General features: G+C 44.6%; 1 protein-coding gene across 3 annotated transcripts in view; it reads right to left on the bottom strand.

Moving 5' to 3' along the window:
* Positions 1–319: 319 nt before the first annotated feature.
* The window catches only part of LOC138662470 (serine/arginine-rich splicing factor 4-like), a 146,172-nt gene continuing 129,950 nt past the window's right edge, over positions 320–16,541 (bottom strand). For 2 of the 3 annotated variants that reach the window (XM_069748147.1, XM_069748152.1), the window contains one exon: positions 320–1,150. In XM_069748147.1, coding sequence (XP_069604248.1) covers positions 534–1,150 — 617 coding nt within the window. In that variant the 3' untranslated portion in view covers positions 320–533. Of the gene's footprint in view, positions 1,151–13,177; positions 13,316–16,541 lie in introns of all 3 variants that reach the window. The other variant, XM_069748150.1, reaches the window with a different exon arrangement.

The raw sequence follows: 16,541 nt of genomic DNA, 5'->3' as shown, positions 1-16,541 counted from the left end.
TGCCAGGGTCAAGCAAACATTAAGAATTCTTTCCACTTTTTTTTCCTTTAGAGTAAGGCTATGTTACCTCAATGAATTTTTGGTGATTTTTATGCTGCTTATTTTTTAAATAAAACTAAAGTAACCTATTTTACTTAATGGGTGCATAAAATCTACAGCATCAAAAGCTCGCCAAAAACTCACCATGGGAAAGCAGCCTATTACTGTGTAAACAAATGTCTGGTGCCAAAATAAAACATTTCAAACAGTACAGAATAATATTACCATATAGTACTTACATAATGTTGCTATAGAAAATACGCACAAAAATGCCATAAAATGGTAAAAAATGCTACAAATTTTATTAACTTTAAAAGAATTCAGCAAACCAGAAAAAGTAATCAGGTCAAGATGAACACCTTATAAAAATTTGTAAATGAAGATCCATGAGATCACGCTATTCAACAGCCATTCGAACTTTGGTTTGTCAGAGACAAACAAACCTCTGCTTGAATCCAGGGATTGTTAGCTGGACATTGACCACAAATGGTAAGTCATCCTTGAGAACTGCCTGGATGGTGCCAACGTTGAAGTGCCTTTTCGATCCCTTCTTGAATGTCTCTGCACCAGATTTTATTACCTTCTGAATTAAGGTGAGTGCCATCTTTCGCAAACAAGTGAGGAACATCGCCCTCCAGACCAATATGGCGGACCACCACTGCCCACTTTGTCTTCTTACATCTCTGATAATTTGTGAGTTGTTTGTTAATCTTCTTGCAGGCAAACTTAAATGGTTGGTGGTTCTTTGCCTTTGGACGTTTATATCTCTTCACAATCTGTGACCAGACAATTTCTACTCCTGGAAACAGAGACTTCAACTTAAAGATATCAAACTTTATGTTATCAATCAGATCAATTATAGAAACACCGCTATAAAGATCATCCCCCCCGGCATGTATGACCAGAATATCAGGGGGCTGGTCTAAACGTGAGTAACGAGTAACTGTAGGTGTAACAGAATCCCAAGTCAGACTGCTAAATCCTAGCCACCGAATAACGGCCTTTGAAAGCGGAAAACCCAACTGGCGTCCATCTGGAACGAGTGATACTTTCCTCCATGCTGAAGCAACCAAGGAATCTCCAAAAATCAAAACCAAGCAAGGATGGAGATCTGCAGGAACAAGGTTAAAAAAAAATATTTAAAAACTTGTACACACATAGATCTGTATTTGACTACCCAGTCTACCTCTTCATAGTCCTATATCACTTCTACCCACCTGAGAAACCTTTGTGCCCACATCAATGTTAAAGCGGAATACTGTGTGGACGGTAAAGATGAACAAATTCATCTGTAACAGACTAAATTCTAGTGAAATCAACATTTTCAGGATTCGATAAGCACAAATCAAGAAAAATGGCAGCCAACTAGCTGCAATTTGGCAGGATTGTTTTGAGGGCTTGGAAGGGAACATAATACTAATGCGTCCTAGGCCTTCACTTGACTCCTTAAGCCACCGCCACAGATTCCAGATACGCCATGGTGATTGTAGGTTATTCCACAGCTGAGACCTATGAGGTGGGACAACACTTGTCATTGACATCATGTTGCCCTCCTTACACATGTCACTGCATGGGGTTTAGTGGCAGAAGAACCAATGACCTTAATGGAGGACTGGTGAGCTGCGGAGGCAGTGTCACATGAGGGCCAATGACAGACGAGTATCATTTTTTCTTTTTGTGGTGTGAAAAGACCTCAGAGCATAATAAACTTCTTTCCTCAACAGTCTGGGCACTTTTTGGGTGCGGACCAAATTCTTCCACTAAATAGTGTGTGAGACAGCTGACACAATGAAGTCGTTTCATCGCATCAGCTGTGTCCTGCTGAGAGTCGGTGCACAGGAGACAAGACCAAAGCGCCAGGGGAACGAGAACGAGGACAGTGTGTTTTTTTTGTGTGTATGGAATGTTTCTATGTATATGGGAGGCTATGTGTGGCTCATGCTGCACATGGGAGGCTATTTCTGGCTCATGCTGCATATGGGAGGCTATGTGGGGATCATGCTGTAGATGGGAGACTATGTGGGGCGCATACTGTATATACTAGGCTATATGTGGCTCATGCTGTATATAAGAGACTATGACGGTGCTCATGCTGTATATGGAAGGAAATAAGGGGGCTCTTATGGTATATAGTGAGATATATGGGGGATCATACTTTATGTAAGGGGATGCCAGCATACTTAAAGGAAATCTGTTACCAGGTTTGGCTGATATGAAATACGCCCACCAACTTTGAGGGCTGATATACAACATTCTATAATGATGTATTTAAGCCGCCAACTCGACCTGTAAGAGAGGAAAAATACTTTTTATTATACTCACCTGCGGGGCGGTCAAGGCCAGGGGTGTCGATGTTCTTCGTCCGGCGCCTCCAATCTTATTACGATTGGCATACTCCTTGCTTCATGTGGATAACGCATCCCTACGTAATCCACACAGTAACACATCCCTACGTCATCCATACAGTCTCCCCGGCATCGCGCTCCTGCGCAGGCGTACTTCTCTGCCCTATTGAGGGCAGATCAAAGTACTGCAGTGTGCAGGCGCCGGAGCTTTCTGACCTTTCCCTGTCCCTGCAGAGAAAGAAGGGGGACGTATGTTGTGAATTCTGTGGCTGAGTTCACTTCTGTGGTCACAAGTGGTATTGCAGTCTCTGGGCTTCCTCCCTCAGGTGTTTTGGTGAGCTCGTTGGCTGCCTTGCTATTTAGCTCCACCTGAGTCTGTCTTCCTTGCTCCTTGTCAATGTTCCAGTGTTGGATCTGAGCTACTGCATCTTTCCTTGGGCCTGCTGCTCTGCTAGATAAGTGCTTCTAGTTTGTTTTCTGTTTTTTCTGTCCAGCTTGTTATTATCTTTTGCTGGAAGCTCTGAGAAGCAAAGGGGTGCACCGCCGTGCTGTTAGTTCGGCACGGTGGGTCTTTTTGCCCCTTTGCGTGGTTTTCGTTTTAGGGTTTTTTGTAGACTGCATAGTTCTCTTTGCTATCCTCGCTCTGTCTAGAATATCGGGCCTCACTTTGCTGAATCTATTTCATTCCTACGTTTGTCTTTTCATCTTGCTAACAGTCATTATATGTGGGGGCTGCCTATTCCTTTGGGGTATTTCTCTGAGGTAAGTCAGGCTTGTATTTCTATCTTCAGGCTAGTCAGCTCCTCAGGCAGTGCCGAGTTGCATAGGTAGTTGATAGGCGCAATCCACTGCTGCTTCCAGTTGTGTGAGGATAGATCAGGTACTGCAGTCTACAGAGATTCCACGTCTCAGAGCTCGTCCTATTGTTTTGGGTTATTGCCAGATCTCTGTATGTGCGCTGATTACTGCACGCTGTGTTGCCTGATTGCCAGCCCTAACAGTACAAGGAGCCTTTCAATGATTTCCAATAGAGGGAAAAAAGAAATCCTGACAGCATTTTTTTTTCTTAGCTCTGTCTTCAGTCTTTTTTTTCCCCTAGACATTAGAGTGCTTCAGGACACAGCTGTGGACATGGATATTCAGGCTCTGTGCTCCTCAATGGATAATCTCGTTGTAAATGTACAAAAGATTCAAGATACTATTGATCAGAAATCGATGCTAGAACCAAGAATTCCGATTCCTGATTTGTTTTTTGGTGACAGAACTAAGTTCCTGAGCTTCAGAAATAATTGTAAGCTATTTTTGGCCTTGAAACCTCATTCTTCTGGTAATCCTATTCAACAGGTTTTGATTGTTATTTCTTTTTTGCGCGGCGACCCACAGGACTGGGCGTTTTCTCTTGCACCAGGAGATTCTGCATTGAGTAATGTTGATGCATTTTTCCAGGCGCTGGGATTGCTTTACGATGAGCCTAATTCAGTGGATCAAGCTGAGAAAAATCTGCTGGCTTTATGCCAGGGTCAGGATGATGTAGAAGTATATTGTCAGAAATTTAGAAAATGGTCAGTACTCACTCTGTGGAATGAATCTGCACTAGCGGCTTTGTTCAGAAAGGGTCTCTCTGAAGCTCTTAAGGATGTAATGGTGGGATTTCCTATGCCTGCTGGTTTGAATGAGTCTATGTCCTTGGCCATTCAGATCGGTCGTCGCTTGCGCGAGCGTAAATCTGTGCACCATCTGGCGGTATTGTCTGAGAGTAAGCCTGAGCCTATGCAGTGCGACAGGACTATGACTAAAGTAGAACGGCACGAACACAGACGTCTGAACAGACTGTGTTTCTATTGTGGTGATTCTACTCATGCTATTTCTAATTGTCCTAAACGCACTAGGCGGTTCGATAGCTCTGCCGTTATTGGTACTGTACAGTCCAAATTCCTTTTGTCCATTACCTTAATGTGCTCTTTGTCATCATATTCTGTCATGGCGTTTGTGGATTCAGGCGCTGCCCTGAATCTGATGGATTTGGATTATGCTAAACGTTGTGGATTTTTCTTGGAGCCTTTGCGGTGTCCTATTCCGTTGAGAGGAATTGATGCTACACCTCTGGCCAAGAATAAGCCTCAGTACTGGGCCCAGCTGACCATGTGCATGGCTCCTGCACATCAGGAGGTTATTCGCTTTTTGGTACTGCATAATTTGCATGATGTGGTCGTGTTGGGGTTGCCATGGCTACAAACCCATAATCCAGTATTGGATTGGAACTCTATGTCGGTAACCAGCTGGGGTTGTCAGGGAGTACATGGTGATGTTCCATTTTTGTCTATTTCGTCATCCATTCCTTCTGACATCCCAGAGTTCTTGTCGGACTTTCAGGATGTATTTGAAGAGTCCAAGTCTGATGCCCTTCCTCCGCATAGGAATTGTGATTGTGCTATCGATTTGATTCCTGGTAGTAAATTCCCTAAGGGTCGTTTATTTAATTTGTCCGTACCTGAACACACCGCTATGCGCAGTTATGTGAAGGAGTCCCTGGAGAAGGGACATATTCGCCCATCGTCGTCACCATTGGGAGCAGGGTTCTTTTTTGTAGCCAAGAAGGATGGTTCGCTAAGACCGTGTATTGATTACCGCCTTCTTAATAAGATCACTGTTAAGTTTCAGTATCCCTTGCCATTGATTTCTGACTTGTTTGCTCGGATTAAGGGGGCTAGTTGGTTTACTAAGATTGATCTTCGTGGTGCGTATAATCTGGTGAGAATCAGGCAGGGAGATGAATGGAAAACGGCATTTAATACGCCCGAGGGTCATTTTGAGTATCTGGTGATGCCGTTCGGACTTGCCAATGCTCCATCTGTTTTTCAGTCTTTTATGCATGACATTTTCCGTGAGTATCTGGATAAATTCTTGATTGTTTACTTGGATGACATTTTGATCTTCTCAGATGATTGGGAGTCTCATGTGAAGCAAGTCAGAATGGTTTTCCAGGTACTGCGTGCTAATTCCTTGTTCGTGAAGGGATCAAAGTGTCTCTTCGGTGTGCAGAAAGTTTCATTTTTGGGGTTCATCTTTTCCCCTTCTACTATCGAGATGGATCCGGTTAAGGTTCAGGCCATCCAGGATTGGACTCAGCCGACATCTCTAAAAAGTTTGCAGAAATTCCTGGGCTTTGCTAATTTTTATCGTCGCTTCATCTGTAATTTTTCTAGCATTGCCAGACCATTGACCGATTTGACCAAGAAGGGTGCTGATTTGTTTAATTGGTCTTCTGCTGCCGTGGAAGCTTTTCAGGAGTTGAAGCGTCGTTTTTGCTGTGCCCCTGTGTTGTGTCAACCTGATGTTTCTCTTCCGTTCCAGGTCGAGGTTGATGCTTCTGAGATTGGTGCAGGGGCGGTTTTGTCACAGAGAGGTTCTGGTTGCTCAGTGTTCAAACCATGTGCTTTCTTTTCCAGGAAATTTTCTGCTGCTGAGCGTAATTATGATGTGGGCAACCGAGAGTTGCTGGCCATGAAGTGGGCATTCGAGGAGTGGCGTCATTGGCTTGAGGGTGCTAAGCATCGCGTGGTGGTTTTGACTGATCATAAGAACCTTACTTATCTTGAGTCTGCCAAGCGCTTGAATCCTAGACAGGCCCGTTGGTCGTTATTTTTTGCTCGTTTTGATTTTGTGATTTCATACCTTCCGGGCTCTAAAAATGTGAAGGCGGATGCTCTGTCTAGGAGTTTTGTGCCCGACTCTCCGGGGTTATCTGAGCCGGCGAGTATCCTCAAGGAAGGAGTCATTGTGTCTGCCATCTCCCCTGATTTGCGGAGAGTGTTGCAGAAATTTCAGGCTAATAAACCTGATCGTTGTCCGGCCGAGAAACTGTTCGTCCCTGATAGGTGGACTAGTAAAGTTATCTCTGAACTTCATTGTTCGGTGCTGGCCGGTCATCCAGGAATCTTTGGTACCAGGGAGTTGGTTGCTAGATCCTTCTGGTGGCCATCTCTGTCACGGGATGTGCGTGCTTTTGTGCAGTCCTGTGGAATTTGTGCTAGGGCTAAGCCCTGCTGTTCACATGCCAGTGGGTTGCTTTTGCCCTTGCCGGTCCCGAAGAGGCCTTGGACACATATTTCGATGGATTTCATTTCTGACCTTCCCGTTTCTCAAAAGATGTCTGTCATTTGGGTGGTCTGTGATCGCTTTTCTAAAATGGTCCATCTGGTGCCCTTGGTTAAATTGCCTTCCTCCTCTGATTTGGTGCCTTTGTTCTTCCAGCATGTGGTTCGTTTACATGGCATTCCTGAGAATATTGTTTCTGACAGAGGTTCCCAGTTTGTCTCGAGGTTCTGGCGAGCCTTTTGTGGTAGGATGGGCATTGACCTATCTTTTTCCTCGGCCTTCCATCCTCAGACTAATGGCCAGACCGAACGAACCAATCAGACCTTGGAAACATATCTGAGATGTTTTGTTTCCGCTGACCAGGATGATTGGGTGTCATTTTTGCCGTTGGCTGAGTTCGCCCTTAATAATCGGGCCAGCTCGGCTACCTTGGTCTCTCCATTTTTCTGCAATTCTGGGTTCCATCCTCGTTTCTCTTCAGGACAGGTTGAGTCTTCGGACTGTCCTGGTGTGGATTATGTGGTGGACAGGTTGCAGCAGATCTGGACTCAGGTAGTGGACAATTTGACCTTGTCCCAGGAGAAGGCTCAGCTTTTCGCTAATCGCAGACGCCGTGTGGGACCCCGACTTCGTGTTGGGGATCTGGTTTGGTTATCTTCTCGTCATATACCTATGAAGGTTTCCTCTCCTAAATTTAAACCTCGTTTTATTGGTCCGTATAGGATTTCTGAGATTCTCAATCCGGTGTCTTTTCGTCTGACCCTCCCAGACTCCTTTTCCATACATAATGTATTCCATAGGTCGTTGTTGAGGAGATACGTGGCACCTATGGTTCCATCTGTGGAGCCTCCTGCCCCTGTTTTGGTGGAGGGGGAATTGGAGTATATTGTGGAGAAGATTTTGGATTCTCGTGTCTCTAGACGGAAACTCCAGTATCTGGTCAAATGGAAGGGTTATGCTCAGGAAGATAATTCCTGGGTTTTTGCCTCTGATGTCCATGCCCCAGATCTTGTTCGTGCCTTTCATGTGGCTCATCCTGGTCGGCCTGGGGGTTCTGGTGAGGGTTCGGTGACCCCTCCTCAAGGGGGGGGTACTGTTGTGAATTCTGTGGCTGAGTTCACTTCTGTGGTCACAAGTGGTATTGCAGTCTCTGGGCTTCCTCCCTCAGGTGTTTTGGTGAGCTCGTTGGCTGCCTTGCTATTTAGCTCCACCTGAGTCTGTCTTCCTTGCTCCTTGTCAATGTTCCAGTGTTGGATCTGAGCTACTGCATCTTTCCTTGGGCCTGCTGCTCTGCTAGATAAGTGCTTCTAGTTTGTTTTCTGTTTTTTCTGTCCAGCTTGTTATTATCTTTTGCTGGAAGCTCTGAGAAGCAAAGGGGTGCACCGCCGTGCTGTTAGTTCGGCACGGTGGGTCTTTTTGCCCCTTTGCGTGGTTTTCGTTTTAGGGTTTTTTGTAGACTGCATAGTTCTCTTTGCTATCCTCGCTCTGTCTAGAATATCGGGCCTCACTTTGCTGAATCTATTTCATTCCTACGTTTGTCTTTTCATCTTGCTAACAGTCATTATATGTGGGGGCTGCCTATTCCTTTGGGGTATTTCTCTGAGGTAAGTCAGGCTTGTATTTCTATCTTCAGGCTAGTCAGCTCCTCAGGCAGTGCCGAGTTGCATAGGTAGTTGATAGGCGCAATCCACTGCTGCTTCCAGTTGTGTGAGGATAGATCAGGTACTGCAGTCTACAGAGATTCCACGTCTCAGAGCTCGTCCTATTGTTTTGGGTTATTGCCAGATCTCTGTATGTGCGCTGATTACTGCACGCTGTGTTGCCTGATTGCCAGCCCTAACAGACGTAGATCGAACGTAGATGAGAGGTGCCAGATCAAGAATATTGACACCCCTCGGACTGGACCGCCCTGCAGGTGAGTATAATAAAAAGTATTTTTCTTGTCTTACAGGTTGGGTTGGGGAGAGATATACAGCATTATAGAATGCTGTATATCAGCCCTGAAAGGTGGCAGCATTACCTCATATCGGTCAAACCTGGTGACAGGTTCCCTTTATTTCTGCTCAATATTAAGTCATAATTAATATAAAATAATAATTCATATGTTAATATTAATATTGAGCAAAATTACTTTCAGCCTATTAGTTCAGCCCTCCACAACAGTCACGCTCTCTCTTGTGGCCCCTTGAGAAGATTAATTGCCCACCCTGCTTTAAGGCAATCCTAAAAGGGTTGTCCGTTCTGCACACTCTGTGTGACTGCAGATTTATGAATCCCCAGCGCACGCACTATGGGGGGAATTTGCTGGTTTCAGACTCGGGACCTCCTAACATGTGCAATACAAGGTGATTGAGTTATGATAGTGGCTACCGTTTTCTGGATACATCCTCCACTATATATAAAGCTTAAGTCACAAAAATCTCAAAAACAACGCACACAAAAAAATGATTGTAATATTCAATATAAAGTGTAAGAGAATAATAAGCAAATTTCTACTATAATATAACATGTGTGCCACTGATATATAGTAGGGAATATCGGTAATAATTCACACTCAAAGAAGAAACCGAATTTGGACCCATTTAAATTAAAAACATTATTTTATTAATAATCAATTATAAAATTGGCGCAGGTGGGGACAAAAACACAGGGAAAAGGGAAGCAAACAACTGAGGACCAGCAGGACATGAATTAATATGGTAGCAAAAACATTATGTGTATATTGCTGCCAAAAATAAACTACAGAAAAAATAAATAAATACCAAAAGGTACAATTTCCGCAGAATCACCAGACATGTATACAATATAAGCCCCATAAAAACAGGTAAAAAAGTGGAAAAGATTCAAAATGAAATACCGTAAATCTGGGTAAGGAGGTAACTGTATACCATAATAAAGTGATCGTGCATGTGAGACAGTACAACCGGAATGTAAGTAATTACATAGTGTGCACATACAAGCTCAAAACAGGGGGTGATAAAATTATCAAAATACTGCCATTGAGTAAAGTCATAAAGTACCTGTGAGATGGGTGATGAATAACAAGCAGTCCAGAGGATGCGTCCACCCCGACGCGCGTTTCGGTGATTGCTTTCATCAGGGAGTGGCGCCATCCAGAGGAAGTGAGTCATTTATGTGAACAAGGACCAATGAAAGCGGAGGGGAGGTGCTGTGACAGTAGTACTGTCTCACATGCACGGTCACTTTATTATGGTATACAGTTACCTCCTTACACAGATTTATTTCATTTTGAATGTTTTCCACATTTTACCAGTTTTTATGAAGCTTATATTGTATACATGTCTGGTGATTCTGTCACAATACCTTTTGGTATTTATTTATTTTTTCTGTAGTTTATTTTTGGCAGCAATATATATTCATTTGTACACATAATGTGATTGCTACCATATTAATTTATGTCCAGTTGGTCCTCAGTTGTATGTGTCCCTTTTCCTGTGTTTTTGTCCCCACCTGCACCAATTTTATAATTATATATAAAGCTGTACGGTTGGCATCTTCAAGGGGAATGTGTAATCAGAGAACTACTCTTTAACCCTTTACACCCCAAGCCTCGTTTCACCTTCCTGACCAGGCCAAATTTTTCAATTCTGACCAGTGTCACTTTATGTGGTAATAACTTGAAAGCTTGAAATGTTTGTGCCCTTAAAAACAAATTGTCAAAACACAGAAAATAATTAATAAATTACATTTGCCACACGTCTACTTTACATCAGCGTAATTTTTTTTTGTTAGAAGGGTTAAAAGTGCAGGGCTCGGAAGGAGCGCCATTTGAATTATGGACCAGAATTTTAGCTGGAATAGATTGTGAACCCCATTTTGGATTTGAAGAGCCCCTGATATGCCAAAACAGCAGAACCTTCAACCCCCAAGTGACCTTATTTGGAAACTACATCTCTCAACGAATTCATGTCTGGGTATTATGAGAATCTTGGTCCCACAGGTGCGTCACAGAACTTTATATAATTAGGACGTGAAAATTAAAAATACATCGTTTTGCCACAAAAATGTAGCTTTAGCACCAAATATTTCATTTTTATAAGAGAAGCAGGCATAATTGGACCACACACTTTGTTTTGCAATTTCTCCTAAGTATGACGATGGCCAATATGTGGGGGAAAAGTACTGTTTGGGCGCACAACAGGGCTTGTAATGGAGGAAGCGCTATTTGAATTTTGTCTGGAATAGATTGATAGATTGTAGATGCCATATCACATTTGAAGTGTCCTTGACATACAAAAACAACAGAAATCCCCACAAGTGTCGTCATTTTGGAAATTACACCTCTCGAAGAATTCATTTAGGGGATTCTGGTGATTCCCAGAATTGTATAACATTGGTATGAGTAAATGAAAAATTAACATTTTTTCCCTAAATTGTTGCTTTGGCCCAAAGTTTTTAATTTTCAAAAAGGTTAAGGCTATGTGCACACGTTCAGGTTTTTTTCGCGTTTTTTTTTTTGCGGTAAAAACGCTATAAAAATTCATTAAAAATGCATACATTATGCATCCTATCATTTAGAATGCATTCTGCATGTTTTGTGCACATGATGCGTTTTTTTCCACGAAAAAACGCATCGCGGTAAAAAAAAGCAGCATGTTCATTAATTTTGCGGATTTTCTGCGTTTTTCCCGCTATTCTATGCATTTGGTAAAAAACGCATAAAAAACGCACCAAAAACGTGTCAAAACGCGGTATAATCGCGTTAAAAACGCATGCGGATTTCTGGCAGAAATGTCCGGTTTTTGTCAGGAAAATTTCTGCAAGAAATCCTGATGTGTGCACATACCCTCATAGGAGAAAACAAAAGGTATAATTTGTTACACAGTTTTTGTGTAGTCGAAAACTACTTTGGTAGCACAGTGCAAAGCTCAGAAGTGAAGGAGAGCCATACTGTAGGGTAGATTTAGCTCTTATGGATTGTGGGTGCTATGTCACCTTGGTAGAGCCCCTGAAGTGACAGAACAGCAGAAACACCCATAAGTCACCCCACGTTACAAACTACAACCTTCATTGAATTCATCATGTTTACACCTCATGTGCCTCCTAAAATTTTATACCATTGGGTGGTGAAAAAAAGAATTACATTTTTACCACAACAATGTTGTTTTAGCCCCATATTTTACATTTTCACATGCAAAAATGGCACCAAAATTTGTCACACAATTTCTGCTGAATGTGAAAATATTATATATGTGGCTGTACAGTACTGCTTAGCCATACAGCGAGACTCGGGAGGGACAGAGCGCTATGACTCTTGGACAAATTTTCATAGAATAATTTGTGGACTCCATATACAGAGCCCCTAAGTGCTAGAACAAGAGAACCCCCTTCCCCCCCCATCCCCCAAGTGACCCCATTTTGGAAATTACACTCCTTTGAAAATATATCTACAGCTGTAGTGACGATTTTGACTTCGGGGGTGTTTTCCAGAATGAAGCAGCAGTGGATGTTATGGAGGGAAAATTGCATATCTGCCATTGCATTGACCAGTACATTGTAGTGTTCATACATTGTACCCAGCTCCTGCTTCTGAAGACTTGCACCCGTAAAGTAGATGGGCTCTCATCACTACAGAGATGCCAAACACGTGGGAGCTAAATGTGGTTTAGACACACTTTGGGGCTTAGAAGGGAGGGGGTATTTAGATTTGGGAGAGCAGAATAAGCTGGATTTCTTTTGGAAGGCAATAAGCCATAGCGCTTTTCCAGAGCATTTGGGCTACCAGTAACGTGGAAGCCCCTTATATTTCCACTGACAGATGACAGACCTGAGTGGGGTCTTGCTATTTTTGTGGACTGAGTTTAAGCTTTTATTTTATTGGATCACATTTATCCTGCACTCCACGCTGAGCACTTATATCGAGGTTTCAATGTAAGGCCAGAGTCTCAGTAGCATATGGCATCCGATGCGAGCATCGGATGCAATATGTTAACGACACTCGGCTCTTGCTCTTCTGCGAGCGGGGGCGTAGTGTCATGCTCTGTTGTCTGATCCTCTCGCATGTGAGAATTATAGACCAGGTGCGGAGGAGACAGAGAAAGTAATTTCTCCATTTCCTTCAATGCCGGCATCAGCGGCAATCGCACTGCACTTTGTTGATATCCCGTGCAGTGCGGTGTTTCACAAGCACCCATAGATTTTTATGCACACTTAAAAAGACAGACACCGCCGCATCACAGGTCCTACGGCGTCCACAGTGCCTTCATCTACTAAAGGAAATCTTCCGTCTAGGGTTCCGTCTGAATCACGTATTTCAGAGACTTACACGGAAACCCCTGTGTAAGTGCTCAGCGCAGGATAAATGTGAGCCAAGCCTTACTGCGATGTTTGGGAGGCAGAAGGATTGAAAGCTAACAATTCAGGAAGTTTTTTGTGTTTTTTAAATGCCATTCGCCTTGTAGTAAAATTGATAAGGTAGCTTTATTCTTCACGTCAGTACAATTACAGCGATGCTACAATTATATTTTTTTATGTTTTATTGCATCACTATATTCTGAGAGCTATGGCTTTTTTTTACCTCTCCACTGATGGAGTTGTATGGAGGCTCGTTTTTTTTGACGGACAAGATGTTGATTTCAGCGGTACCATTTTTATTTACATTTGTCTTTTTTATCGTGTTTTATTCAATTTTTGGGGCGGTATGAAAAGGCACTGTTTTTGGCCACGTTTTTTACCATGTTTCAACCAGCTTGAAGAGGGTACTGATGCTTGTACTCGGGGAGATAGGTGTTGGTCAGAAGCATCCGGAGTGAAACCCGTCAAGGTACTCTCTCCAGGTTCAGCTGTTGGCAAAGCTGCCGAAACTACTGCCTCTGAAAACGGGATAGAAATGTCAGCCACAGAACAATTGAGACCAGGTATATGCTTTGTTCTAAAGATCCCCATACACATTCGATAAAAGTTTACATGGGAATGGTCAACCATGTATTGTGTTGGGGGCCTCTTGACTGGCCTGCAACAGATGATCCTTTTGTTCTCCAAGAGATAAACCAAATGCTCCTGTGTACAGAGGGGATAGGAGAGACAACTGTCTAATGGGTATGTAGGCTTTAAGAGGTGGTTTCGTTGAAAACATCGGGAGAACCAAGTGCCTTAGAAGAGCTAAAAAGGAGTGGAGAGGATGAAGACTACAACCGATTAAATGCAATGCAAAAACCCCATGTTGTCATACCAAAAGATCACCAATTAATTTTTCATCAGTTCATCCCATTCCTCTAATAATTTCAAATCTGCACACCAGGATATTAGCAAAATGGCCCTAAAGCTCTTGGAACCTGAAGGATCAGTAAAAAGGTTAAAGTCAGTGCTATTGAAATCCCCCATCGAACAGGTTTGCTCATTTTATGCCTTGAAGAAAGATTCCCAAAGAGAAGTCATCCTTAATGGGTAGGACAACTCGTATGGTAGCCACATACAATCATCTTGGGAAAACTCTGCCCATGGGAATTACATGGCATGCAAATAGAAGTAAACGCTTGAACTTGTCGAAGAGCAAAATAACGGAATAAAAAAGGCAATGGCCTCATGAAGCCTAATTCATTTTTCTGTAGGACAGCAGAAGACCATAACCACTGCATCGGCCTCAACGCCTAAAGATTACAGCACTTGAACTGGCCCAAAAGTTTTATCAGACAGTAGGAAGTCAAAGCAACTGGCCAGGTGCTGAAAGGAGGATGGAATCGGGAATCGGATGGACCTGCAAAAAAAATAAAAAATGTTACATGGCTATAAAGATCGACCAACAATTATATCGCCTAACTCCCCCATAAACAAAAGCGCTCGGCTCAGCAGAGTGTTCAGGTGTTTTCTATGGGGAGAGAGGAGAAAACTGCTGACATATTCCTCAAGAAGAAACTCATCTCCCCTGCAAACAAAACGATTGGCTGTTGAAACTCTATCACATATTGTCAGGAGAGAGTTGGGAGGCCCTCCGTACATATCAGATAGTCGTACAGTCTTACCAAAATCACTGGGTTCAGGTGACTTTCATCTCATGTGTATGGGGACCTTAAATAATGTGAGAGTGCACAAAAGCTGATGCAGCGCCCCAGAGACCTGGTCGTTGCAGTATGGCACTCTGCCGCTAAGGAGAGTGGCGGTACGTCTGATGGCACTAAGGAGTTCTCCTGACCAGGTATCACCAGAACACATTACACTTCACACTCCGGCCACTAGGGGGAGAAAAAGGCTTTATTTATTGGGCCACTCCTCACACTGGTAAAACTAGGGGCTGGGGAGGAAGTTAGTCAGAAGCTGACTGGGTTGGAACCAGGTAACATCCCGTGGCAGGGGGTGTTGCAGGGAGAAGGCACAGGGGGGTCCCTGTCAGAACGTAACGGAACCGCGCCTGCACACCTTGCGACGGTGTCCTAAGAAAGAGAAAAGAAGGGAAGGATATTGTGGAACAGTGTAAACGAGATCAGCACAAAGGAGAGCCAGTAAGAGTCGTGCCGAGAGAGGGAGGCAACATCTTACTGAGGCGTGTAGTCGGTGGCCGGATCACCGTAGGAGTAACTGACTTCAGGCCTTACTTCAAATTCCGCTGGACAGTTAATTATAGGTTGGCTGTCTACCTACTACATCTACGAAGACATAGGGGGCAACGCGTGGAGAGGGGCATCTCTAGGGTCCCAGAAGAGCTCAGAGCCTTCCCGTCAAACGGGTGACGTCCTAGCCATAACATATATGGGGGACGTTAGAAACTAGTAACATCTGGAACCAAAGAACGAGAGAGAGAGAGAAAGCTGTAGAGAACGAACGAACGAGAACAGCCGTTGTGAGGACTATTCCGGATGCTCAGCAGGGTAGGACTACAACACACAGGCGCTATTGGTAGGCAACGATTTCCATCTGCGAAGGAAACTCTGGATGTGCCCATCGGACCGGCCGGTCTCTGATAGCGCGGTTGAACGTGCTCTGGACTGAGGATCTGCAGCCTTCAGTAAAGAGGTAAAGAGACTGCAACCTTGTGTCCTCGTCATTGACTGCACCTCACACCATCACCATCCACCTTACTGGGAAGCCCTGGGGACATACTTCACCTGTGGGAAGTTATACCATCCAGCTGCCATTCCATTACCCCAGCGGACCCCACAGCAGCGTCGGTCCCCTGACCGAACACCACAGGTGGCGTCACGAACTTCTGACAGACTGTACTATCACCTTCATTGGACGCCCCTTAGCAGGGTCGCGGACCGGGTCTAGCCACCGTGACAGCCTCAGAACCGAACCAGAGGGGCCAGGTACCGAAACGCGTGGACCTGTGTCTGGGGGCGATCCAATTTAGCGTCACGAACAGGATCGTACTTAAGCCTGAAGAAATAGGGTCATGTGTGCCTTGGAACTGTGATTGAAACGTGTTGGACCGTGATTTATTGTAAAGACTGTGTGTTGCTATCTGCCGCAAGATTCCCGCCAAAACTGCCGCCATTATAGCGCCACGAGGAGCGCAAGAGAAGAAGAAAGGCGTGGAAGTGGGTGTGGAAGGACTGAAGGGCGTGAACGATAATGGCCGCCCAGTCTAAATACTTCTGCACCTTGAGGACGTGTCCGTCAGCAGCTGAGATCCGCCTCCTGATCCTCAATGGGGGGCGGAGGAACAAGAAATGAAACCGCCCACGAAGAAGAGAGCGGGAAAGAGACCAGGAAGCGACCCACGTGGAGGACGCCATGGCCAGTTGCTCAGACCCAGACTGCGGGGTTGAAGCAGAGGGCTCCCCCAGCTACCCGGACGAGCCCAGCAGCCAAACCTCCACCACTGGGACCGGTCTCCTGCAGAGTGAGATGGAGGATCTCATGGAGCAGCTTCTCCAGTGGCGGCTGGAGGCCAAGGCCCTGTGCCAGGAGGCGCCAGCGGAGGAACTCTCGACCCTGGATCCTTTGCCATCACCGGAGCCGACTGTAATGGAGGGAGTCACCTCGACTGGTGAGTCTGCTGACCCCATCCCGCAGGCGAAGGACCTGTTAATAGGCCCCGTCGCAGCGCCCCCCCCTCTCTGGGACCCATAGACTTCAGCGCCTCCCACAATGGGACCAACC

The sequence above is a fragment of the Ranitomeya imitator genome, chromosome 2 (assembly GCF_032444005.1).
Source record: "Ranitomeya imitator isolate aRanImi1 chromosome 2, aRanImi1.pri, whole genome shotgun sequence".
Lineage (NCBI taxonomy): Eukaryota > Metazoa > Chordata > Amphibia > Anura > Dendrobatidae > Ranitomeya > Ranitomeya imitator.
This window is presented reverse-complemented; position numbering and strand designations above follow the sequence as displayed.